The 25587-nt window shown below is 47.2% G+C and overlaps 1 protein-coding gene across 5 annotated transcripts in view; it reads right to left on the minus strand.

Moving 5' to 3' along the window:
• LOC140410584 (kelch-like protein 29) overlaps window positions 1-25587 on the minus strand; it is a 598914-nt gene that overhangs the window by 188188 nt on the left and 385139 nt on the right. For 4 of the 5 annotated variants that reach the window (XM_072498865.1, XM_072498864.1, XM_072498863.1 and 1 more), the window contains one exon: window positions 21642-21719. The exons of the other annotated variant lie outside the window; for it this stretch is intronic. In XM_072498865.1, the coding sequence (XP_072354966.1) occupies window positions 21642-21719 (78 nt within the window). The remainder of the gene's footprint in view (window positions 1-21641; window positions 21720-25587) is intronic. 5 annotated transcript variants of the gene reach the window in all.

Genomic DNA, 25587 nt, shown 5'->3' on the forward strand with positions numbered 1-25587 from the left:
AGTAGTCCACAGGTGGCAACCTTAGGAGGGCCCACTTCGACGTTGGGGAACTAGCCTCACTGGCCTCGACAGACACAGCAGGTTGAACAGAAACGGATGTCCGTGGCTCCCCTTGGCTGGACCGAGTTACAGGTATATCCACGATGCTCACTGGACTTTCGACTCTACGGCGAAGGTGGTCGATGTGCTTTTTGATGGTCTTCCCATTATCAGTCACATAAGACACCGGCCTTGACTGGACCACAACCTGTCCTAACCAAGGTGAACTTGAAGCAAAAGTTTGGACCAAAATCGGGTCTCACACCCAGAACGACTTGTGCTCTCTGCTCTGACCGCTGATTATTCTGGGAGGCCTGATGTAACTCCACCCTCCCTGACAAATTTAGAAACACAAGATCCAATTAGGTTTTCAACCAACGGCCCATAAGCAGCTCAGCAGGTGTGGCCCCTGTGGTTGAATGAGGGGTTGAGTTGTACAACGAAAAATTAGCCAATCTCTGGGAAAGTGGTTTGTCGGATTTCTTTTTAATCCTTGAAAGTTTTAATGGCCCTCTCAGCCAGACCCTTCGACGCGATTGGTAATGGACTGACCTCGTGTCGTATGACATTTGCTCCCACAAAATGTTGGCAATCATCGCCGGTGAAGAGCATGCCATTGTCCAAATCAATTGACTCAGGAAGCCCATGAATGACAAACACTCGGCACAAGACGTCTACCATGGCTGCCGAGGTAGTGATCCCCATCTCTTGAACCAGTATTCACTTTGAGTGGGTGATGCATGATCAATAACTATTAAAACGAGGTTGCAGCACAACTGAAGGCTATAATAGACGAGAACTGTTCCCCAGCAGCTCAGGTACAGAATGAGGGCTGCTGGGAAGGCACCAATTCTTATACCCCGCCTATCAGGGCGGAGGTACATACTGTACAGCCAATGGTAAACCCCTAGGTTTAACCAATGGAACTTCAGCCTCTCGGGTACTGCAATACCTGATAATACCACATTCACCCCCTGTTAAAAAGGACCTCGGCGGGGGTGGTGTCCAGCGGCTACAACTGTATTCAACATGGTATGATCAGATATGGAGGTACCGTGATACCTCCTTACAGTGTTTAGAGGATATTTACAGTCATGGCAGAAACATGTCAGTGTTTCTTATTTACAGTTACAGATCGGTTAAACTGAAGCAATCAGTCGGTCGGGTGCCCTGGTCGTCTTCCTGGATCGTCTGAGCCTCGGTGGTGATTCTGGTGGGGGTCCGGGCGTCTGCGACTCCGGGAGCGTGGCTTCGGCCTCCATGGCAGCTTCGTCACCCCTAGAAGGCGCTGGTGGGGCAAACGGTTGACCTGTGAGGGGGGCGCCTGCAGGGGCGTCGGTGGGTGGGAGAGCCTAGGCAGGGGCGACGGTGAGGACTGACCCTCCTGTGAGGTGCTGTGGAGGGGTGGGGGATGGGGTGCGCGTGGGGTTCCGGCGGGCGCCAGGTCCCGTAGGGAGACCGTATCTTGTCAGCCGTCAGGGAACGCCACCTAGGCGTACTGGGGGTTAGCGTGCAGCAGATGGACTCTCTCGACCAACGGGTCCGACTTGTGCGCCCGCACGTGTTTTCAGAGCAGGATGGGTCCAGGTGTTGCCAGCCAAGTCGGGAGCGAGGTCCCGGAGGAGGACTCCCTGGGGAAAACAAGGAGACGTTCGTGAGAGGTCTGATTAGTCGTCGTACAGAGCAGTGACCGGATGGCGTGGAGAGCCTCCGGGAGGACTACTTGCCAGCGGGAGACTGGGAGGTTCCTGGACCGTAGGGCCAGTAGGACGGTCTTCCAGACCGTTCCGTTCTCCCTCTCTACCTGCCCATTTCCCCGGGGGTTGTAACTGGTCGTCCTGCTTGAGGCGATGCCCTTGCTGAGCAGGAATTGACACAGTTCGTCGCTCATAAAGGAGGACCCCCCTATCACTGTGTACGTAAGCGGGGAAACCGAACAGTGCAAAGATACCATGGAGGGCCTTGATGACGGTGGTTGCGGTCATGTCTGGGCAGGGAATGGCGAATGGGAACCGGGAGTACTCGTCAATTACGTTCAGGAAATACGTGTTGCGGTCGGTGGAGGGGAGGGGGCCTTTGAAGTCCATGCTGAGGCATTCAAAGGGACGGGAAGCCTTTATCAGGTGCACCCTCTTTGGCCGGTAGAAGTGCGGTTTGCACTCCGCGCAGATTTGGCAGTCCCTGGTGGCTGTTCTGACTTCCTCGATGGAGTATTGCAGGTTGCGGGTCTTAACAAAGTGGAAAAAGCGAGTGACCCCGGGGTGGCAGAGGTCCTCGTGGAAGGCTCGGAGGTGGTCCACTTGTGTGGTGGCACATGTGCCGCGGGACATGGCGTCAGGAGGCTCGTTTAGCTTCCCGGGACGATACAAGATCTCATAGTTGTAGGTGGAGAGTTCTATCCTCCACCGCAAGATCTTGTCGTTCTTTATCTTGCCCCGCTGTGCATTATCGAACATGAACGCCACCGACCGTTGGTCAGTGAGGAGAGTGAATCTCCTGCCGGCCAGGTAATGCCTCCAATGTCGCACAACTTCTACTATGGCTTGGGCCTCCTTTTCGACTGAGGAATGGCGGATTTCGGAAGCATGGAGAGTACGGGAGAAGAAGACCACAGGTCTGCCCGCTTAGTTGAGGGTGGCGGCCAGAGCTACGTCGGACTCATCGCTCTCGACCTGGAAGGGGAGGGACTCGTCGCTGGCGTGCATCGTGGCCTTTGCAATGTCTGCTTTGATGCAGCTGAAGGCCTGGCGGACCTCCATCGACAGGGGGAAGGTTGTGGACTGGATCAGGGGACGGGCTTTGTCTGCGTAGTTAGGGACCCACTGGGCGTAGCAACTAAAAAACCCGAGGCAGCGCTTCAGGGCCTTGGGGCAGTGAGGGAGGGGGAACTCCATGAGGGGCCGCATGCGTTCAGGGTCGGGGCCGATAACTCCATTTCGCACTACGTAGCCGAGAATGGCTAGATGGTCGGTACTAAATACGCATTTATCCTTATTGTACGTTAGGTTAAGGATTTTAGCGGTCTGGAGAAATTTTCGGAGGTTGGTGTCGTGGTCCTGCTGGTCATGGCCGCAGATGGTGACGTTATTGAGATACGGAAACGTTGCGCGCAAGCCGTACCGGTCAACCATTCGGTCCATCTCGCGTTGGAAGACCGAGACCCCGTTAGTGACACCGAAGGGAACCCTTAAAAAATGATAGAGCCGCCCATCTGCCTCGAAGGCAGTGCATTTGCGGTCACTAGTGCGGGAGGGTAGCTGGTGGTAGGACTTGAGATCCACCGTGGAGAAGACCTTATAATGCGCAATCCTGTTTACCAGGTTGGATAAACGGGGGAGAGGGTACGCTTCCAGCTGCGTAAACCTGTTGATGGTCTAACTGTAGTCAATGACCATCTTATGTTTCTACTTGGGCTCTCCAGGGACTGTTGCTTGCTCCAATGACCCCTTCCCTCAGAAGTATTTGGGCCTCCGACCTAATGATGGTCCGGTCCTGGGCACTGTACCGTCTGCTCCTGGTGGTGACGGGTTTGCAATCCGGGGTGAGATTCTCAAACAGGGAAGGTGGGTCGACCTTAAGGGTCGCGAGGCCGCAGACGCTAAGGGAGGGGGTGGGGTATAGGCAGCCGAATTGGAAGGTCAGACTTTGCAAGTTACATTGGAAGTCCAAACCCAGGAGTGTAGCCGCGCAGAGGTGCGGAAGATCATAAAGGCGGAAATTGTTGAATTTCCTTCCTTGGACTGTGAGGTTTGCTAGGCAGAACCCCTTTATCTCCACTGAGTGTGAACCGGAGGCCAGGGAGATGCTTTGATTTACAGGGTGGGTAAAAAGTGAACAGCGCCTTACCGTGTTGGCGTGTATAAAGCTCTCCGTGCTCCCAGAGTCGATCAGGCAGGATGTCTCGTGGCCGTTGATGAAGACCGCCGTCGATGCTGTTGAGAGTGTTCGTGGTCGATTTTGGTCCAGAGTCACCGAGGCCAGATGCAGGAGTTGTGAATTCTGATCGGGCAGTGTGTAGTCGGCCGGGCTGGGGTCCTGGGGCCCCATCCAAGATGGCGTCTCCCATGGGTCGCACATGGTGGTCGGAGATGAACAAAATGGCGGCGCCCATCCGTCCATCGTGGTGGCTGGGGAACAAGATGGCGGCGCCCGTGGGCCGCACGTGGCCCTAGGATACGGGGGTGGCGGTGACTGCTGGCCATCTGTGGCCCAATGAGAAGTTCACTGTGGCAGTCCGGAGTCGCCGCTGGAGACCGCGGCCGCCGCTCGTGCCTGGCAGACCCCCACAAAATGGCCCTTCTTGCCGCACCCTTTGCAGGTGGATGTGCGGGCCGGGCAGCGCTGGCGGGGGTGCTTTGCCTGCCCGCAGAAGAAACAGCGGGGCCCATCGGTGTTGGCGGGCTGCCTTACCGCGCAGGCCTGCGGGGACACTGGGAAAGTCTGTGGGGCTGCCGCTGCAGGATTCCACGCTGCCCAGAGGGCTGCCGCGGGTTCGGGCATGTAGGATTGTGCGTTCCTAGAGGCAACGTCCATGGACCCTGCCAGGGCCCGTGCCTCCCTAAGTCCTAGGGTGTCTTTCTCTAAAAGACGCTGGCGGATCTTTAAGGAGCTCATACCTGCTACGAAGGAATCCCGGACTAGGAGCTCCATGTGCTCGTTCCCCGAAACTTGAGGGCAGCCACAGCTTCTGCCCAGCACCAGTAGCGCACGGTAGAACTCCTCCAATGATTCCCTGGGGCTTTGTCGTCTCGTTGCAAGCAGGTGACGTGCGTAGACCTGATTTACTGGGCGGATATAACGTCCTTTTAAAAGTTCGATTGCTGCATCAAAGTCTTCCGCCTCCTCGATGAGGGTGTAGATCCCAGGGCTTACCCTTGAGTGCAGGAGATGCAGTTACTGTTCCACCGAGGGTGTGCCTCCGGCCGTCTCAAGGTAGCCTTTGAAACACGCCAGCGAGTGCTTGAAAATCGCCGCTGAGTTCTCCGCATGGGGACTGAGTTGCAGACACTCCGGCTTGATTCGGAGTTCCATCTTTTCAACTTAAGTTGTAATCTATTAAATTGATGCACGATCAATAACTATTAAAACGAGGTTGTAGCACAACTGAAGGCTTTAATAGACGAGAACTGTTCCCCAGCAGCTCAGGTACAGAATGAGGGCTGCTGGGACGGCACCGATTCTTATACCCCACCTATCAGGGCGGAGCTACATACTATATAGCCAATGGTAAACCCCTAGGTTTAACCAATGGAACTTCAGCCTCTCGGGAACTGCAATACCTGATAATACCACAGTGGGCATCTGCCAACACCAAAAACATCTTGCCCTGGAACAGGACCACATAATTAACGTGGACCGTGGGTGACCTGACCATCCCAAGTGCGGTGGAATGCGACAAAGATTGCTGCATTTGGGTGACCCTGTTGAACTGGGTCTTCAGTAGCTTTGTCTACGCCTGACCAGCAGACTCAACGGTGGGCACTGTAACTCTGGGGTCGGATCCCCTGCCTCCCCATCCAGGACGCACTCACCTTCCAGGTCCTGCCCTGTACGACCCGAGAAACGCATGCTGACGGGCCTTGGCCACACTCGTCGGCCACTCGGCCCAGAGAATCGCCGGGGGGGGGGGGGCACTGTCAACGGCCCCCGACTGGCGTGGCAGGAATCCTGTGGATGGTAGAGAATCGGCACCGAAGAATGGAGCAGCCAGCATCGGGGCAGCGGGGCGCGACGGTGCGGGGTTGGAGAATCCCGGCCACGCTGTCTTCACATGTCAACTCACCTTGATGAGTGAAGTAGGGCCTCAGCTGTTCAGACTTCTCGGATCGCCAGCCAAACGATCATTCATTTGAGCTTTGAAAGAATAATGGGTGGGATTCTCACCGCAGGGCCTGACCGGAGAATCGCCGGGACGGGTGCGAATCACGCAACGCCGCCCCGACGCCGGTCCGCCATATCTCCGGAGAGCCCCCCCTCCCCCCGACACCTTGGTCACCTCTGCTCTGTGCGTTCTTGTCTGCCCTCATCGGTTCCCCCTTCCCCCTTTCTTCCTAGTCACTATTTTTTAGTTTTTCTTTGAACACAGGCCAGGATTTTCTGGCCCCTCATGGCAGGATGGAAAGTTCAAAGAGGCAGCAGCCAACCTATTGTGGGAATTTCCAGTAGGGACAACAATATAATACTGTGCACTGCATAATAATTGTCATTTCATCATGAAATCATATAATTTCTGTGTAATATTATTGTTACGCCAAAAGCATCCTTTTGTCTGAAAACAGCTCCTGAAAATAATATCTCCTTTGCAGCAAACATAATGGGCCAAATGGTCTCTTGCATTTTATTTATGTTCTAAATCTTTTGGCACTGTTTTAGCACTGGTGCCCTTGAGAACAATGGTTATTTATTATATAAATGCATGAGGCCGACTATATATATATCTCGGGGGTGAGGGGCCACAGTTATATTGGGATCAGAAATGCTGTGTTCCTTGTGATGAGAAATGACGGATGAGAGAATTAACATACAGAATTTTGGAGCATATTCCAAACGCAATATTTCCAGGTCAGAAAGGGCAGAGTTAGATGAAGGGCAAATTTCTCTCAACACTGTCATCGACAATGTTCATACCTCAACTTCAGAAGAGTAATGTACAGCACATTACTGACAATTCTATTTCTCATTCTAGCCTTATGGCCTGTCAACCACATGTTAATTATAGTCATCACTCCCTTACTTTTCTGTACTTCACAAGAAGACATTTACATATTCAGTTTTTGGTAATTACTGACAAATATTTTAGTAAGATTCGTGCTGGGTCTAGTCAATTTATACTGCATTTCATACAGATACAAGTTAAGCCCCCCACATATAGAGAAAAACATACCTTGACACATGGTAGGGTAAATGTAAAGATACATCATGATTGTAAATGAGTTGCTGGCAAAACTGTCCAATTGAATTTATACAAATTAGAATGCAACATTACAATCTGCTTCACCATGTCACGATTCACACCAGAAAATACTGCGCAGTTTGCATGAAATGTAAAAAGTCATGTGGCACTTCTCGGTGTGTTTTCCTTGTTCCAAATTTTAAAAAAGCTTTTAGTGTCATTTTACAACCAGTGTCTAGATAATCATGTGGCATGATCCAAAACAGCTATAGCCCATACCACAAATATTCAAAATGAATTTACATAAGTAATACGATTGACCGATAAGTAATTTTCTCAAAGATTTCGGACATCATACCAATCCGTTGATGACCTCAAGAGTAGAAAGGGAAAGGTATTACCTAAAGTTGTGTTGCACAGACAATATGTAGAAAATGATAGATAATGGCGAGATCTTCCGGCTGTTCACACTGACAGTGCGCCCCTCTGTGGGTTTCCCGGTGGCCTGGATTTTTTAAAAAATAATTTGTTAATGGGAGGTGGGCGTCGCAGGCTGGGCCTGCATTTATTGGCCATCCCTAATTGCCCTTGAGGGGGTAGTTAAGAGTCAACCACATTGCTGTGGGTCAGGAGTCACATGTGGCCAGATCAGGGAAGGACGGCAGATTTCCTTCTGTAAAGGACGTTAGTGAACCAGATGGGTTTTTACGACAATCGACAATGTTTTCCTGGTCATCTTTAGACTTTTAATTCCAGATATTTTGTTGAGTTTAAATTCCATCACCTGCCGTGGTGGGATTTGAACCTGGGTCCCCAGATCATTAACCTGGGTTTCTGGATTACTAGTCCAGCGACAATACCACCATGCCACCACCTCCCCTTTTCAATGGGAAATCACATTGACATCGGTGGGACCAGAAGATCCTGTCGCCAGCCAAATGCGGGCCACTGGGAAATACGCCATGGGGTGGCCAGAAAATCTCACCATTATTTTTCAGAGTCAAAGGGTTGAATTTTACTGGGACTGCCTGGATTGAAAGCATGAGGTCACCATGCATTGGCCAGAGACCGTACTCAGGGAGGCATAATGCCACCGGCCAATTGAACACCTTCAACAGCACAGTGCCACTTAATTAAGAATTTTGCTCCCCCCGCTTCCGCAAATCCCTCTCATGATATGCCTGCTCAATCAGAGGACTGGCAGCTCTGCAGCTCCACCACAAGCGATTGCCAGTGTTGAGGATGCAGCTGCAAGTAGAGCTCCTTGAGATGGGGTAAATGTTGGGTTGGGGAAATGTCAGGGTTAGAAAGGCAGGGGATTTCCTTAAGTACTGGCAGCGCCTTTGCCTCAGGGATAGCCATTGCCGATGGGGCTCCCTCCATGGGCCATGGAGTGCACAAAAAGGAGGGCTGGGAGGCTGTCTTGTTTCATTGGATGGTCTCTTCACACAGGCAGAATGCTGATAGAGGAGGGAAGTTGCGCTCAGTTTGCCCCACTTCAGCGGGTCAAATGGGTTCCTGGTGGATGGCTGATCTGCCAACTTACCCCCCGCTGGAAAAATGACACAGTGGTGGGATTTTGTCGCTTCCCCCCCCCACCCCCCACCAGGTTTGTGGTTAAAGAGTCCCTTTGATGAAAGTCGTGCAAAGCAGCATTTAAAAGAAAAAACCTCCTATTCCATTTGACAAAAGTACTTTAATTTGCTATCATTTTCAGCACAAAAATAACACTTGTTCAGGATCAATGACAGACACTGTGATCCAATGGTTGTTGAACAGTGCTTCAACACTGCGTATCTTCTCCAAAAACTGTTAAAAAAAAAATTCATACAGAATATTTAGGTTATTTTCCAGCAGTGACCTGGACTGTCATTATCGTGTCATTGTCTCCACCAACAAGGTCACTGATATTATGGAATTTTCAATCCCAGAACTCAAATACACAGACTCCTAACTCCTCCGGAAATTGTTTACAAAACAGCATTCCTCGTTTTGGCAGCATGTGATTGTGAATTTAATTGCAGACTTACGTTATCAGTCAGGGGATCACATTGAGTGGACAAGAGTAGCAAGTACAGAATTTAAATGGAAAACCAATAAACGTATCTCAGCAAAGGCGGTTAATAAAAGAAGGTTGCTGAAATCATTAAAAAGCTGTCAGAAATGTCTTGGAATGAAAGCACAGCAATGCAGGCACTGTAAAAAATACAAGTATGGCAAGAATTTAAATCACATTTATTCTAAATGCTGAGGCCTTGAATTTCCTTGGGGAGTCCACCCGAGTCCCACTGTGACTCCAGTAGATCTCATTAGTTCCCTGACATTTCAGGACAACTTCTTAAGGGGTGGATCCTCTTGCCTCTCCTTAATGCAAATGACATCAATGGGCCTTCTTGGGTATAGAACTCTCTGAACTGGGAGCTCTTGCTTTTCTAGCACAATTGGGGCCTGGGCAGCTACAGTACTGAGATATATTAATGTAATGGGCAGGAGCATAATATAATGGGCAGTAGCAGGCCCACCAAGTAGTCCAGACCTCAAAAAGCTGGGACATTTTTCTTATGGGGATTGGTATTTGCATATAGGGGGTCCAGGACAGGTTTCATGGAGTCTATGGGGGTGGTGGCTGCACAATGTAACCCTGCCCTCCCAGAGGCGCTAGGCACTCTAACTCAAGCAGATACTGGAGATGTGCCCACAATGGTGCTCTCCTGCCAGCTCCATGCAAAGTAAATGGCCTCTTGCTGACAACACAAATCTCAGGTTTGTGGTCCACAAATTTACAACTTCTATACATTTATATTAGTACTGTTTTGATCGCTCCATATTTTCATCTTCCTCTTGCATTGGTGCTACGTGTCAAGGTATTTCATATAATTTCATAAAGTTAAATTGATAAACAGACATACCAGCTGGTATTTTAACTTCAAGTTAAAAAAGGTTGCACAAGTATATTGTTGAAAGCACTCTGACATAACTGTAGAAATACATCAACTGACCTGCTGCATTTACACATAATGGCATATTAGGGAACTTGAAGTTTCTAAGTTTATTTTGTGAAAATAGATGACATTTGAGTTATTCTTCCAGCAGGATATACTATGTGAGAAAGCTAATGTATAGACTGATTAAATTGAAGTTTGATTCTTCAGCCGTAAATGCAAGAAAACAAGACTCATCTTTACCGAATGCACACTTATACTGAAAACATAAACACATTCTTGTGAAAAGCTTGGTTAAACAATTTGCAATTCTCCGATGCAATATTTGAGAAGGTCATCCATTTATTCCAGCACTAGCTTCATCTGATGTTTGTTTCAGCAGCCATTCTTTCCATTTTACATGTTCCAAAGGATTTCATTGTAATAAAATAACATGCTGTGTGAGTTAAACTTATATTTCCATTTCAACTGAAGGCCACCAGGTGACTGTACAATAATATAATTTAATGAGTTGTAACTTTAAGATTGCTCATCTTTGACAAATTGCAATCTGTTCCAAGGGCTAAACAAGGCTTAATTTATTACTGAAGATATCTGGTTTGGCAGGCAACATGGAAATAATTAATGGGCACAATTTAACCAGATCTCACGAGGTGTAACGACTGCCAGGGATCCCGGAAGAGGCCTCTCCCTCGATATCCCGGCCATGTCCCATCCCGATTCCAGTGGGACATGGCTGGTAAATCGCGCCCTATGATTTCATCACTGTTACTCAGTTTAAAACTTTTGTATCACGCCAGTTGTTGTAGTACTGCTATTTTTATGCATGCAACAATGCAGAGGTGATGTAACTCAAGAATCAGGGGCGAAATTCTCCTACCCGCCCCGCCACATTTCTGCGCCGACCGGCCGGCGGGAGTCTCCGTAACACCGGCCGGTCAATGGGGTTTCCCATTGTGGGGCACCCCCACGCCGTCGGGAAACCCCCGAGTGCCGGCAGAACGGAGACTCCCGCCGGCGGAGAATGACGCCCCAGGTTCTCGTCTGAAGCAGGGTCTCAGGAGTGATATAGCTCTAAAATGGGGATTGAGTCACATGTTAGCAGTTCCACTGGAACACCTGGGAAGTTTTTTAAATTGACATTGTATGACTTTAAAGTTAGAAGGCACCTGTGTTGCCAAATGGTCTCTGTAAATTCTTATGCATTAGATCTGGTATAATATATATCAAGAATTCTAACTTCCTCATGTAAAATCCCTTGTAGAGTTGTGTTGAATAGTTAGTTAAATTCAGTAGCTTTGCAATGCAAATTTGTATAGGTTGACCTGTGTTAGATGATGGGTCATAGATCATTGTAAGGATTATAACAAAACTGACCCTGATAGCTTATTGGGAGCTCAATGATGGGATCCAAGTGGGCATGATAATAATATTAACATGTGCTCCAAAATCCTGTTTCATCTGATGGAAACCTACAAAAGAACTTCTAAACAAAACAAAAATACACAATTTTAAAGTGACGTCTATCTGGAGAACTCCACATGCAGAACAAACAACTTACCAACTCTACTCCAGTCAGCAGGATGAGATCTAATGCTCTCTAACCTCAGGATTTTAATCTCAAACCTGTATACTGTAAGCATTCCCAAATTTATCTTGCTGGAATATAACAAGAACCAAGAAAAAACATGCACAAATCCAACAACCAGTGCACCTATTACATTTGGTATCACTGAATGGACCCATCATTTTTTCTTTTTACCTGGACCTCAAATATACTCATTGCAATGCCCGACATTCCTTTCAATATCCCATGCGATCAAACTTAATTTTCCATTATCGTTTATCCGATCTGTTTCGCAACTACTTTTACTTTACTTTCATACTCATCTCAGTCCATTATCTGGTGATATCCTTTGGGGATAAAGGCAACATTAGCAATGGCGTTCATATTCTGAGAATAAAGAAATAAAATGCAGTCTCCCTATGCATCTGAGGAACACCATGTGAAAAATAATTTGAAGAACAGAGAGGAAGTGGTAAACTCGCTGGGACCCACAAATATTGGCTAAGATTTTATGGTCCCATTAGTGGGAATATTGAGAAGTTTGTTGCTATTGAGGGACACAGCGGCACCTCAATTTCCAGTAAACCCACTTACAGTGAAATCTAGAAGTTGCAGTTTACACAAATGGGCTCTTCTTACTTCTGCACAGTTACTTCTGGTGTCCCTGAAGGAACTGTTCCTGGCCCCCTCCTATTTCCTATCTACATGTTTCCCAATGCAATGTCATTAAAAGTACAGTGCTAATTTTCACGTGTATACTGACGGTACCCAACTCTACCTCACCACTTCCTCTCTCAATTCCTCCATTGTTGCTAAATTATCCGACTGCGTATCTGACATCTAATACTGGATGTGCAGAAATTCCCTCCTTTTAAATACGGAGAAAAATTAAGCCATTGTTTTCTGTCCTCGCTCCCAATTCCATTCCTTAGCTACTGAATCCATTCTTGCATTGTTAACTTTCTGGATGAAGCCAGCCTACTTGCAAACTTAGTGTGACATTTGATCCTGAAAGGAGCTTTCGACCACAAATTCCTGCATTCACTAAGACACCACCTCTATTCTCCATTACTTTGCCCAACATTGCTCCATCTTAGCTCTTTGGCTGCTGAAACCCTCATCCATGCCTTCATTATCTCTAGAAATGACTATTCCAAAGAACTCCTGGTTGGTCTCTCATATTCTATCCTGCATGATTGCACAGTGGGTAGCACTGTTGCTTCACAGCGCCAGGGTCCCAGGTTTGATTCCCGGCTTGGATCACTGTCTGTGTAGAGTCTGCACATTCTTCTCATGTCTGCATGGGTTTCCTCCGGGTGCTCCGGTTTCCTCCCACAAGTCCCGAAAGACATGCTGCTAGGTGAATTAGACATTCTGAATTCTCCCTCAGTGTACCCGAACAGACGCCGGAATGTGACGACGAGGGGCTTTTCATAGTAACTGCATTGTGACAATAAACATTATTATTATCTATAAACTCCGCTGCTCGTGTCTTAACCCACACCAAGACCCCATCACCCTTGTGCTCGCTGACCTCTGTGGGGTTCCGAATCAAGCAACATCTTGATTTAAAAGTTCTCATCCTTGTTTTCAAATCGCTCCAAGGCCTCATCTCTCTCTATCTGTGTAACCCCTTCCAGATCCACAACCCTTTGAGGTATCTGTGCTCCATTGACAAGGTGCTGCACAAAAGACTGATGGAGAAGGGGAGTTCGCAGGGGATTGGGGGTAAAGTACTAGATTGGATTGAGGATTGGCTGACTGACAGAAAGCAGAGGGTCGGGATAAATGGGTCCTTCTCTGGCTGGCAAACTGTAACCAAGGGGGTGCCGCAGGGGTCAGTCATCGGACCTCAACTGTCCATAGAAATTTTCTGCAAACAAGGACAGAGTGTAACAACTCAATTTGTGGATAATACTGAAATAGGTGGGAAAGCAGGCAGTGAAGAGGAGATAAAGATTTTACAGACGGATATAGATAGGCTCTGACCCCTGGAAAACCCAGCCGTGCAACGGAAAATCTGTAAAGCATGTTAAATTATAGGTTCAATCTCATTAAAATGTTTAAGTTGATAACCCACCTCCAGGAAGTGGATTGGCTGTCCATCCCTTGTCCCACCTTTGTTAAAACCTAGATGTTGGGTAGGTTGAAGGTGTGTTAGGGTTGGGTTTCAGATTTTCAACATTTTGACTTTGGTCCTGACCCCAGCTCATTCAGTTTTAGCTGTTAAAATTCAGCTCATCGTGCCTGTTCTGGCTCTAGGAAAGTAATCAAAAATAAGCCCCTCTACCACGCCTTCCTCTGCTTCAAATACTTATCCTACCCCCACTTTAAAAAATTGAATGTTCTCACTCTTACCCACAAAATTTGGCATGCACCAACATTCCTCATGTAAAAAAAATCTCTTTAATCTTCTTCACTCTTAGTGTTAATTTTAAATTGATGTTCCTTTGGCCCCGATATTTATGGGGAGATGGGAAATGTGCAGGAAGCCCAGAGATTGTTGGAAGATGTCAGTGAGGCTAGCAATGCTTAGGTCCTGTTGCAATTAGCAACAGAACCTCATTCTGTTTTTTTGGATGTGTTTCGGAGACCCAGCATGCGGCCAAGTTAACTGCTTGGCTGGGAGGGAGAATCAGGGGCAGGAGGCCAAAACTGTCCCTTTGGGACAGTCAGCGGCAACTGGGAAAGGTGGTCAGTGATTGCAAGGGGGCTTTGTCAGAAAGATGGTGGAGATCGGAGGTTTCTTTGAGATGCTGAGGGGAAGCACTCCTGCATTTCCTTCTCCTCAAGGTGCGCTGGAATAGGAACTAATTTTATGCAGCCAGCAACTTGCACCACAATTTCACTGTCAAGTTTCCCAACCCCAGGAGAAACTAGCTGTGCAGAAATAAATCTTAAATCGAGCTTCCAATTGCATTGTAGGAGTCTGGTTTAAAATGTCAGTGAAATATCCTGTGCAGGTTGGGGGTCACATTTCACTCATTGGCCAGTTTAACCCGTCCTATCTAGCCAGAAAAAATAGTATTCCCATACACATTTGGCTAAAATTTTTCATAATTGGGGATATGTATTGGTGGCGCAATGTGAGGGGAAGATGCGTATGAGGTGGCTCCCACTGGAAAGCTTATCTTTTTGGCCTTTTTCCTGGCGCCAAAGATCTTTTAATTTTCAGAGAATCTTGAAATTTAGCAGGGAAGAGTGTTCCCTTCTCTGAGATGCCCAAGGGAGGCAGAGCCAAGAGATATTTGAGCTGAAATCCGTCGACGGTTTCGGAAACCTCCCAGAGATCAGTTGGAAGTAAGTTGGCGGAGGTAGCTTCTTCCTCTCCGACCACGTCATTAATGACTGAGGCTCTTACCAGCATCTTGACGAACGAGCTTGAGAAACACTGACAAAACTGGTCGGTGGATCTTAAAAGAACAATTGAAGAGGCCTTGGCCCCCATTTGTTTGGCTCTTGATCCCACAAGTAAAAAGATCAAAGCACAGATAGGGTGGATCCCTGGTGCTTTTTGCATAAGGAATGATGGGGATTTTTCCTTGTTTCACATGTCCACCATGCATATTCCCACATAAATGTTTTTCATGATAGGGCTCTCCTCCCTTCGGTAGTGGTGGCCGAGTACTCAGCAACTTTTATATCTGACCATGTCACACATTTTGTTGATTTGTTGCTGGATTCTGGTCCCACCCAATGCCCACCCTGGAGATTATATACTACTTTGCTGGCAATAAAAATTTTGCAGTGGGCAGCACGGTGGTTCAGTGGGTTAGCCCTGCTGCCTCACGGCACCGAGGTCCCAGGTTCGATCCCGGCTCTGGGTCACTGTCCGTGTGGAGTTTGCACATTCTCCCAGTGTTTGCGTGGGTTTCGCACCCACAACCCAAAGATGTGCAGGGTAGGTGGATTGGCCACGCTAATTTGCCCCTTAATTGGAAAAAATGAATTGGGTACTCTAAATGTATTTAAAAAAAAATTTTGCAAGCGTTGGTCCACTTCCATAGAGGACCACATAAAATTAACCAATTTCAACTCAATCTTCCCCTCCACACTGTGGGAGGCTCTGAAGGTCATCATTAGGAAATTATTTCTTATAGATCATACATGCTGAGGATAACAAAGATTGAGCAGCAGAGGCTGGTGGATTCCATTCTAGAGTTGGATCACCAATATTCGCTCAATACTACTCCAGAGCTATTGGCGAGCAGGAAAAGATTACAGGTCCAGTTCGAACTATAGTCCACTAACAAGGCTGTACGTCAATTACAGCACTGCAGGGCTACTTTTCATGAATATAGGGAGAAGGCCAGTCATCTTCTGGCTCAACAACTCAAAACATCAAGCAGTCAAGATTCCTCAAATAGTTAATCAGGGCGGCAACCTCGTTTTCGCACCATGCAAAATCAATGCGGCTTTTAAATTTTATTTCTGTGTAAATCGGAGCCCTCTGTAGATAAATCAATCATGTATGACTTTCAGGGCAGTGCCCATCCCAACTGTTGACGTGGAGAAGAGCAGTGAGTTGGACTCCCCGTTATGCCCGGATGAGACTTTAAAATGTCTTGGGTTGATGCAGTCTGGCAAGGCCCCAGGCCCGGATGGCTTTCCGATCGAATTTTACAAGAGGTTCTCAGAACAGCTCATACCCTTGTTATTGAATATTTTTAATGGCTCCCTATCTCCAACTCTCACTCAAGCCTTAATTTCCCTGCTCCTTAAGAGGACGAAGATCCGACTGAATGCGGTTCACACCGACCCATCTCGCTGTTGAACGCAGACGTTAAGCTGCTTGCTAAGGTGTTTACGCTCCGGTTGGAGCCTTAATTCCCAGGTATAATTTCGGAGGATGAAACAGGCTTCAGGAAGTGCCGATAATTATCGGCCAATATACATTGCCTTTTAAATGTTATTCTTTCCCCCTTCCCTGCACTGGAACCCGAGGTGATAGTATCTTTTGACACTGAAAAAGCTTTTGATAGGGTGGAATGGGAATATTTATTTGAGATTCTAGGGATATTTGGAGTCGGCCATAAATTTGCCTCTTGGATTCGCTTGTTATATAATGCCCCAACGGCCAGCATTCACACAAACGTGCTATACTCAGGTTTAGCACAGGGCTAAATAGCTGGCTTTTAAAGCAGACCAAGGCAGGCCAGCAGCACGGTTCAATTCCCGTACCAGCCTCCCCGAACAAGCGCCGGAATGTGGGGACTAGGGGCTTTTCACAGTAACTTCATTTGAAGCCTACTTGCGACAATAAGCGATTTTCATTTCATTTCTTTACTTCCCCTTAAATAAGGGCACGAGATAGGGCTGCCCTTGATCTCCCATTTTGTTGCCTTGGCAGAATTGCCGTTCTCTATGACATTGAGTGCCTCTAGTCAATGGAAGGGTATTAGTCAGGATGGGGTAGAGCATTAAGTATCTCTTTATGCAGATGACCTACTTTTATATATTATAGACCCAACCCCTTCCATTAATGAAATAATGAAAACACTTAATACCTTTAGCTCCTTCTCTGGCTATAAATTAAATTTAGGCAGGAGTGAATGTTTTCCGGTTCTGCCCAAATACTTCTTTGTTAAGGTTAACAAATTGATATTTGCTTTTGTTTGGGTGGGTAGGAATCACAATATCGGCAGCGTTCTACTCTAAAGAGACAATAAGGGAATCAGGGTTATGGGGAGAATGTAGGAGAATGGGGATGAGCAACATATCAGCCATGATTGAATGGCAGAGCAGACTTGATGGGCCGAATGGCCGGATTCTACTCCTATGTCTTTTGGTCTGATGGACAGACAGATGGGGCTTTGGCCCTCCCAAATTTATTATTTTATTGCTGGGCTGTTGTGGATCAGTGACCACAATTCTATTTGGGGGACAAATGGAGGCTCACTCCTGCACTAATTCTCCTCTTCTTGCCACAGTTAATGCACCATTGCCCTTTTCTCCTGCTCGACCTTCCTCAAACCCAGTTGTGGTTTCCTCTCTTATTTCAGCTTCCTAATTCTAGCCTTTTTATATTTTCAAGTTCGTCAACTCTCTCATACAGATTTCCCTTCCTTTCCTTTGGCCCCACCTTCCTCCTTGCTGAAGAGGACTTTATTTTTGGATCAGCCTGGCAAGGGGTCTATATGACGATATTCTCTCGTCGGATCTCTCTCCACTAAACAGGGAGAGGATAGATGGGAAATGTAGCTGGGTCCTCTACTTACCAGTGTGGCTTGGAGGGAGGTTCTTTATAGAGTCAACCCTGTGTCCCCATGTGCCCGGTTGAGCCTAATTCAGTTCAAGGTGTTACACAGGGCGCAGTTGACTAAGGTGAGGATGAGTGGGTTTTTTCTAAACGTTGAGGACAGATGTGGTCGCTCTTTGCTTGCCCAAGCTAACCATACGCATTTGTTTTGGTCCTGCCCCAAACTCGCCAGCTTCTGGGTTTCCTTTATTAGCACATGTCGGAGATAATCTGGGTGGATTTAAACCCATGCCCACTGGTAGCCACATTTCAGGTTTCGGGCTCTCCGGCGTTTCACTCTGGGATATAGGCTGATGCTGTCGCCTTTGCCTCACTGATAGTCCAGAGGGTCTCCCATTCCACCCAGTGCCTTTGCCTGATTGGGTGACTTAATGCCATTCACACTTAGAGAAAATCAAATTCACCATTAGGGGGTAGAGGGAGAGGTTCTACCTGATATGGCTGCCATTTATTTCCTTTTTTAAGGATCTAGACACTGTCAGCTTTGAGAGGGTTTAGTTATGGTGTTGAGTTAATTATGTGTTTTTGTTTTACATTTGCTTGCAATTTTTTGCCCTCGTGTTCTCGTTGGTTGCTTGTTATTTTGTTATTATGTAAAACTTCAAAAACATCTTTTTAAAACTTGCCATCCACTCTGTGTGAGAGCTATGATTTAAACATCATTTCTACAAAGGAGGAGAGGAGGGTCGCGCTGGGGTGGGAATTTCCAATATGATACATAGGGCATGATCTAAGCCGAATGGGACAGAGTACCATAACGAGTGAGTTTAGCTGGGTATTCCCGGCGATCGGAGCGCTGGAACACCACACATTATCGAAGGGGACTCTGTTCCCATTCAGGTAGATTCAGAGCCTCAGTGCGAACCCCCCGACGAGGTCGTACTTAGTCCCATTTCCTGCACAGAGGAACTCCGCTCGCCGGAACGGGGAGTGGGGGGGTGATGGAGATTGGGTCGCCATTTTAAAATTATTAAATGGCATCACAATCTCCTGAACACCCCCCCCCCCCCCAATATGACCCGAACTCCCCCAAAGTTCCAACTCACCGATAAGGAGGTCCCTCACATGACCCCCCCCCCCCAACACCCCCCCACACCCTCCCCGGACAAGATACCCCAGGCCCGATTCCCATCGCGGGGGAAGAGCCAGCTTGGCACCTTGGGACTGAACAGCCCTCACCCGAGGTCTCCAAGGCGAAGGGGTTACTTGGGTAGATCTTGGGAGTGTAAATGGGACTAGCTGTCTCATTCCAATATGCAGATATGCAGATTTGCTTGGAGGTGATCCGCCAACAAATTAACATCGCAACATCTTGCGAGACATAGAACATACATTGCAGAAGGAGGCCATTCGGCCCATGGTGTCTGCACTGACCCACTTAAGCCCTCACTGCCACCCTGTCCCCATAACCCAATAACCCCTCCTAAACATTTTGGTCACTAAGGGCAATTTTATCATGGCCAACCCACCTAAACTGCACGTTTTTGAACTGTGGGACGAAACTGGAGCACCCGGAGGAAACCTACGCAGACACGGGGAGAACAGTGACCCAGCGGGGAATTGAACCTGGGATCCTGGTGCTGTGAAGCCACAGTGCTAGCCACTTGTGCTACCGTGCTGCCCCATGTTAGATCTCGCGAGGCATGGTGAGGCGGATAAACCCTGGAATAGGGATCTCCCGGCATCTGCAGGCTGCAGCGCGCTATCTTTTGGGTGTAACACAGCCGGTAGATCATGCCCATAGTGTTCTAACAATGATTTATCCAATATTTTTGTAACTTTAGCATTTTAGCCCTCAACTCTATGTTCCTATTTACAAACCCAAAACTCATCCTCTTTCTGGCTTTAACTACCTGCAGTTGAACTGTCCGTCAGGGAATTAAACTTGTCTACCTGGCAGAAACTGTGTGTGCACAGTTACGATTGGTTGGGATACTTTCTCCTTGACATCCTGCTTCTGTCCTGCAAGTCTTCAATTTTAACCTGCGTTTCTGAGAAGGTGGCAAGGACATGCAAAGAAGCCAGTGTGGTCACTCCTTAAATTTGCTAATCAGGCTCTGATTGGGCCTGACTGCTATTTTGCTATTTACGAACCAGTAGCTTAAGTGAGGATACTATTGTGGGGTTTCCACCATATGAGGCTGCTGGGAAGCAGATTCAGCACTAGAACAGGATCAAAAACATACGTTTTTATAAATTTGTTTGTTGGGAACGCAGTCATCGTCCCACGACAGCCCAATTAAGGGCGGAAAGACCGTTGGATGACCTTCCTGCACCACTGCCAATTGAGGCCCTTAAGCGAACAATTAATGTCCACTTAGGGGGCTCATTTCACTGCAGTTGACATATCTCTAATGATGATGCACATGGGACTCACCATTCAGGGTGCCCGGCTTAACCTGTTGGAGTTGCTTGTGGGCTCCAACGGGTGTGTGTTGGGGGCGGAGGATGCCCTCATTCAAAGGCAATGATTGAGAAATGCAGAAACAGGAAGGGGGTTGTTGGAGGGTACGGAGAGCCAGCCCGCTGCCCTTGTTGCCAACTCCCACTGCCTCCTCTCCCGCGACCACCCTCCCGCCTTGACTCACCTGTGCTTGGGTTCATCCATGATCCTAAGCCTCAGGGGGTATAGTACTAACAACCGCTACTGCAACCCCCGCTCCCTCCCACCTCAGTTGGCCTCCAATTGACTAGCAACTCTTGGTGGGTGAGACATCCACCTCCAAGGTCCATGATTCTGGAGAAGGCCCGCTGTTGCCTTGTTAATTGCCTAATTGGCACTTAATTCGGCAGGCCTTCCCCAAAGGAGGTGACACAGGAGTCTCACCAGCTCTCGTTAGTGGGCAAGATCCCATCGCCTCCATGAAATACTGCCCTATGTTGTAACTGTCTTTATCCTGCCAGGGCGTCTGCAGCATTTTGTTTTATTGTTAACCTCATATTCAGCTTGTTTGCGGCTTAGTTTCCAAATGACCCTCAAAATACAAGTGTTTTGCTTTTTTTTCAAACAACCTATATTCCTACACTTTTATACCATAATTGTTCCTGCTCTCGGTCTCTAACTCAAGCACATCTTACTCTGAATGCTCCTGGGCATGCTATTGTAGGCAATGACGAAATAGTCATTTAGAAGTTCAAAATCAAACAACAAAACTGAAGCGGTTTCTATTGCTTTTATATGGACTTTTTAATAGATTGTCACAACTGATACGGAGATTAGAAAACACGATCAGAAATGGAGTGAGGATCTTAGATTGTTGATCATAGAATCAGCAATGATTAAGTAAAGAAGCTACAATAAAGGACTTTGGAGTACTACATCACCTTCTTAACACATTTAAGAGCAACCTTTGTATAAAGGACTAGTGATACTTCGCAAAAAGGAAACCGGAATTCAGCCCAGTTCACGTATGTCAATACATTAGACATATTAATATTATGCTGTGAGGCTGTAGATCCGAACGATAGCCTGGAGCATAATTTCACTTTTGTGCCCTACTCGAGAAGGTTAATTTCATAGCAGGACAGCAGATTCTGCTCCATGTTTCCAAAAATATCTCAGAAAGCTTGAATTGCTCATTAACATAGTCACGGTTCATTTGGTGAGAAACTAAATTTTATTAACGCCAACTCATTATCACAGCAAAACTCTGAGCATGGACTTCTTAACTTCGTACCTGGAATAACCAGGATAGCGGTTGGGTGATGTAGGGAGGAATAATTCTTCAGCAGATTTTCAATTCCAGTCCTGCTGTTCTCGAGCCTGTATGGTCTAAAAGGTAGCTTGGAAACTAATGAGAATATATGTATGTAGGCCATTTATGGCCACTTTGCCATTCAGTTACCACTGCTGCACATGGCTGACAACCTGAACTACCCAAGGTAAACAATTTGCTGGAGGCTCAGGCCCCATTAGGGCCTGATCAACTAAAGACACCTCACCTGTTTGAAGTTCCTCCGTGGTGTCAAGTCTGGGCTGAGCTTGGTCCATGGTGCTGACAGGGGACTCGCGTCGATCACCTCCAGAGATTTTCCAGGGCAAAGTCAAAAGACACAAATTACTCAAGAGTTATTTTGTGATGAGGTCATCAAATTGCTGTCACATGTCTTAGCTAGAGATGAGCGACAAACTGCACAATATCAAAAGTGATCCATATTGAGCCATTTCTGGTTAATTCACAAATATTTAGATCAAATTAGGTTTGGATGATATTTGGATATTAAAAAATATATATGTGATGTTCAACTCCAAAGGGCAAAGCCTCACTATTATTTTTGCCCTGGGTATTAAATCCCTACTGTTATGACAAGTGGTTGAAAGTTAGCCAGCTAATACAACAAGAAAAAGTTAGCTTTTTATACAGTCAAATGTCATATCTGTTCTGGAAGAAATAGACTATGAATTTATTGGATCTTAACCAACAATCTCATGGTGAGTTGTAACCTCTATTTCATGTTGGAATGGGTGAAATGATAATTTAATTCCTGAACGTTCAGTGGAGGGACAAATAAAATCCTCTGATGGTATAGTGATAAGTTTACACTTAATTACTGGAATCTAGTAAATGGGGTGTACCTGGTAGCCTAGCTTCTACTTTCAACCTGTGCAAAGTACTCCAGATTGCTTCTTCTAACACCAACTTCAATTGGTGATGAAACTTGTACATTAGGCACTGTTAAGCAACATTAAATGCAAAGATGTGCAGGTTAGGTGCATTGGCCACGTGAAATTGCCCTCAGTGCCCAAAGGTTAGGTGGGGTTACAGGGGAGTGGGGTCTAGGTAGGGTGCTCTTTCAGAGGGTTGGTGCAGTCTAGATGGGCCATTTCATTTCCTGCACTGTAGGGATTCTAAATGCGGAATTTAAAAATGGGGATGTGTGAAGCTGAAGCCAGGTGAAGACATTATTATGGGACTGATTTCCTTCAACCACTTTCCTCCTGCCCCCAAACTGGAAAAAAGCAGTGTCCAGCCGAAGGAGTGCCACTGTTTCCCCTCTCAGATATTCATCCTGGTTTGCTGTACCTCATTATCAGGCCCACTCTCTGGCTGAATCTTGCCCCTCAAAAGGAGCAAGAACTTTAAGCCAAGCAATAGATTTCACAAAGCTATACCTGTGCATTGTTATTCTGAGATTCTGGCAGCCGATGGAGAATGTTAAGTTGGCAAACTCAACCTAGTTTTAAACTACAATGAAAATATGAACACTTGCACATGTCCCTGGTGCCATTACTGACCTTCCAGCCTGCGATGGCTCAAGAGAAGTCCAAAGTGTCAGGTTTCATTAAGCATTCCTGCATCGGAGAAACTTGTGTGTGGAATCTCAGGAAGGCAAGGTCTGTGACCAGCAATGTTTTATCCACCCTATTTACATCTCAGTGATTGGCCAGACCCTCCAATACATGCAGGACCTACCTCCATCCCCTCAGGAAGCCCTGCAACAAATCCTGACTGTATCGGGGGCAACAAACCCTGACCGTATCAGAGACAACAAACCCTGACTGTATCAGGGGCAACAAACCCTGACTGTAATCGGAGATAACAAACCCTGACTGTATCGGGGGAACACGCCCTGACCGTATTGGAGATATCAAACCCTGACCGTATCGGAGGCAACAAACCCTGACTGTATCGGGGGCAACAAACCCTGACTGTATCGGAGATAACAAACCCTGCCTGTATCAGAGACAACAAACCCTGACTGTATCGGGGGAACAAACCCTGACTGTATCGGAGATAACAAACCCTGCCTGTATCAGAGACAACAAACCCTGCCTGTATCAGAGACAACAAACCCTGACTGCATCAGAGACAACAAACCCTGACTGCATCAGAGACAACAAACCCTGACTGTATCAGAGACAACAAACCCTGACTGTATCAGAGGCAACAAACCCTGACTGTATCGGAGGCAACAAACCCTGACTGTATCAGATGCAACAAACCCTGACTGTATCGGGGGCAACAAACCCTGACTGTATCGGAGCAACAAACCCTGACTGTATCGGAGATAACAAACCCAGCCTGAATCAGAGACAACAAACCCTGACTGCATCAGAGACAACAAACCCTGACTGTATCGGGGGCAACAAACCCTGACTGTATCGGAGATAACAAACCCTGCCTGTATCAGAGACAACAAACCCAGCCTGTATCAGAGACAACAAACCCAGCCTGTATCAGAGACAACAAACCCTGACTGCATCAGAGACAACAAACCCTGACTGTATCAGAGACAACAAACCTTGACTGTATCAGAGACAACAAACCCTGACTGTATCGGGGGCAACAAACCCTGACTGTATCAGAGACAACAAACCCTGACTGTATCGGGGGCAACAAACCCTGACTGTATCAGAGACAACAAACCATGACTGTATCGGGGGAATAAACCCTGACTGTATCAGAGAAAACAAACCCTGACTGTATCAGAGACAACAAACCATGACTGTATCAGAGACAACAAACCCTGACTGTATCAGAGACAACAAACCCTGACTGTATCAGAGACAACAAACCCTGACTGTATCAGAGACAACAAACCCTGACTGTATCAGAGACAACAAACCCTGACCGTATCGGAGGCAGCACGGTAGCATTGTGGATAGCACAATTGCTTCACAGCTCCAGGGTCCCAGGTTCGATTCCGTCTTGGGTCACTGTCTGTGCGGAGTCTGCACATCCTCCCCGTGTCTGTGTGGGTTTCCTCCGGGTGCTCCGGTTTCCTCCCACAGTCCAAAGATGTGCAGGTTAGGTGGATTGGCCATGATAAATTGCGCTTAGTGTCCAAAATTGCCCTTAGTGTTGGGTGGGGTTACTGGGTTATGGGGATAGGGTAGAGGTGATGGGTAGGGTGCTCTTTCCAAGAGCCGGTACAGACTCGATGGGCCGAATGGCCTCCTTCTGCACTGTAAATTCTATGATAATCTATGAAACAAACCCTGACTGTATCAGAGACAACAAACCCTGACTGTATCAGAGACAACAAACCCTGACTGTATCAGAAACAACAAACCCTGACCGTATCGGAGGCAACAAACCCTGACTGTATCGGAGGCAACAAACCCTGACTGTATCAGAGACAACAAACCCTGACTGTATCAGAGACAACAAACCCTGACTGTATCGGAGATAACAAACCCTGACTGTATCGGGGGCAACAAACCCTGACTGTATCCGAGGCAACAAACCCTGCCTGTATCAGAGACAACAAATCCTGACTGTATCAGAGACAACAAACCCTGACCGTATCAAGAGACAACAAACCCTGACTGTATCAGAGACAACAAACCCTGCCTGTCTCAGAGACAACAAACCCTGACTGTATCAGAGACAACAAACCCTGACCGTATCAGAGGCAACAAACCCTGACTGTATCGGGGGCAACAAACCCTGACTGTACCAGAGATAACAAACCCTGCCTGTATGGGGGGGCAACAAACCCTGACTGTATCAGAGACAACAAACCCTGACTGTATCGGAGACAACAAACCCTGCCTGTATCAGAGACAACAAACCCTGACTGTATCAGAGACAACAAACCCTGACTGTATCGGGGGCAACAAACCCTGACTGTATCGGAGACAACAAACCCTGCCTGTATCAGAGACATCAAACCCTGACTGTATCAGAGACAACAAACCCTGACTGTATCAGAGTCAACAAACCCTGACTGTATCAGATCCAACAAACCCTGACTGTGTCAGAGACAACAAACCCTGACTGTGTCAGAGACAACAAACCCTGACTGTATCAGAGATAACAAACCCCGACTGTATCAGAGACAACAAACTCCAATTGTATCAGAGACAATAAACCTCGACTGTATCGGGAGCAACAAACCCTGACTGTATCAGAGACAACAAATCCTGACCGTATCAGAGAAACAA

This window comes from Scyliorhinus torazame, chromosome 4, assembly GCF_047496885.1.
Source record: "Scyliorhinus torazame isolate Kashiwa2021f chromosome 4, sScyTor2.1, whole genome shotgun sequence".
NCBI classification, from domain to species: domain Eukaryota; kingdom Metazoa; phylum Chordata; class Chondrichthyes; order Carcharhiniformes; family Scyliorhinidae; genus Scyliorhinus; species Scyliorhinus torazame.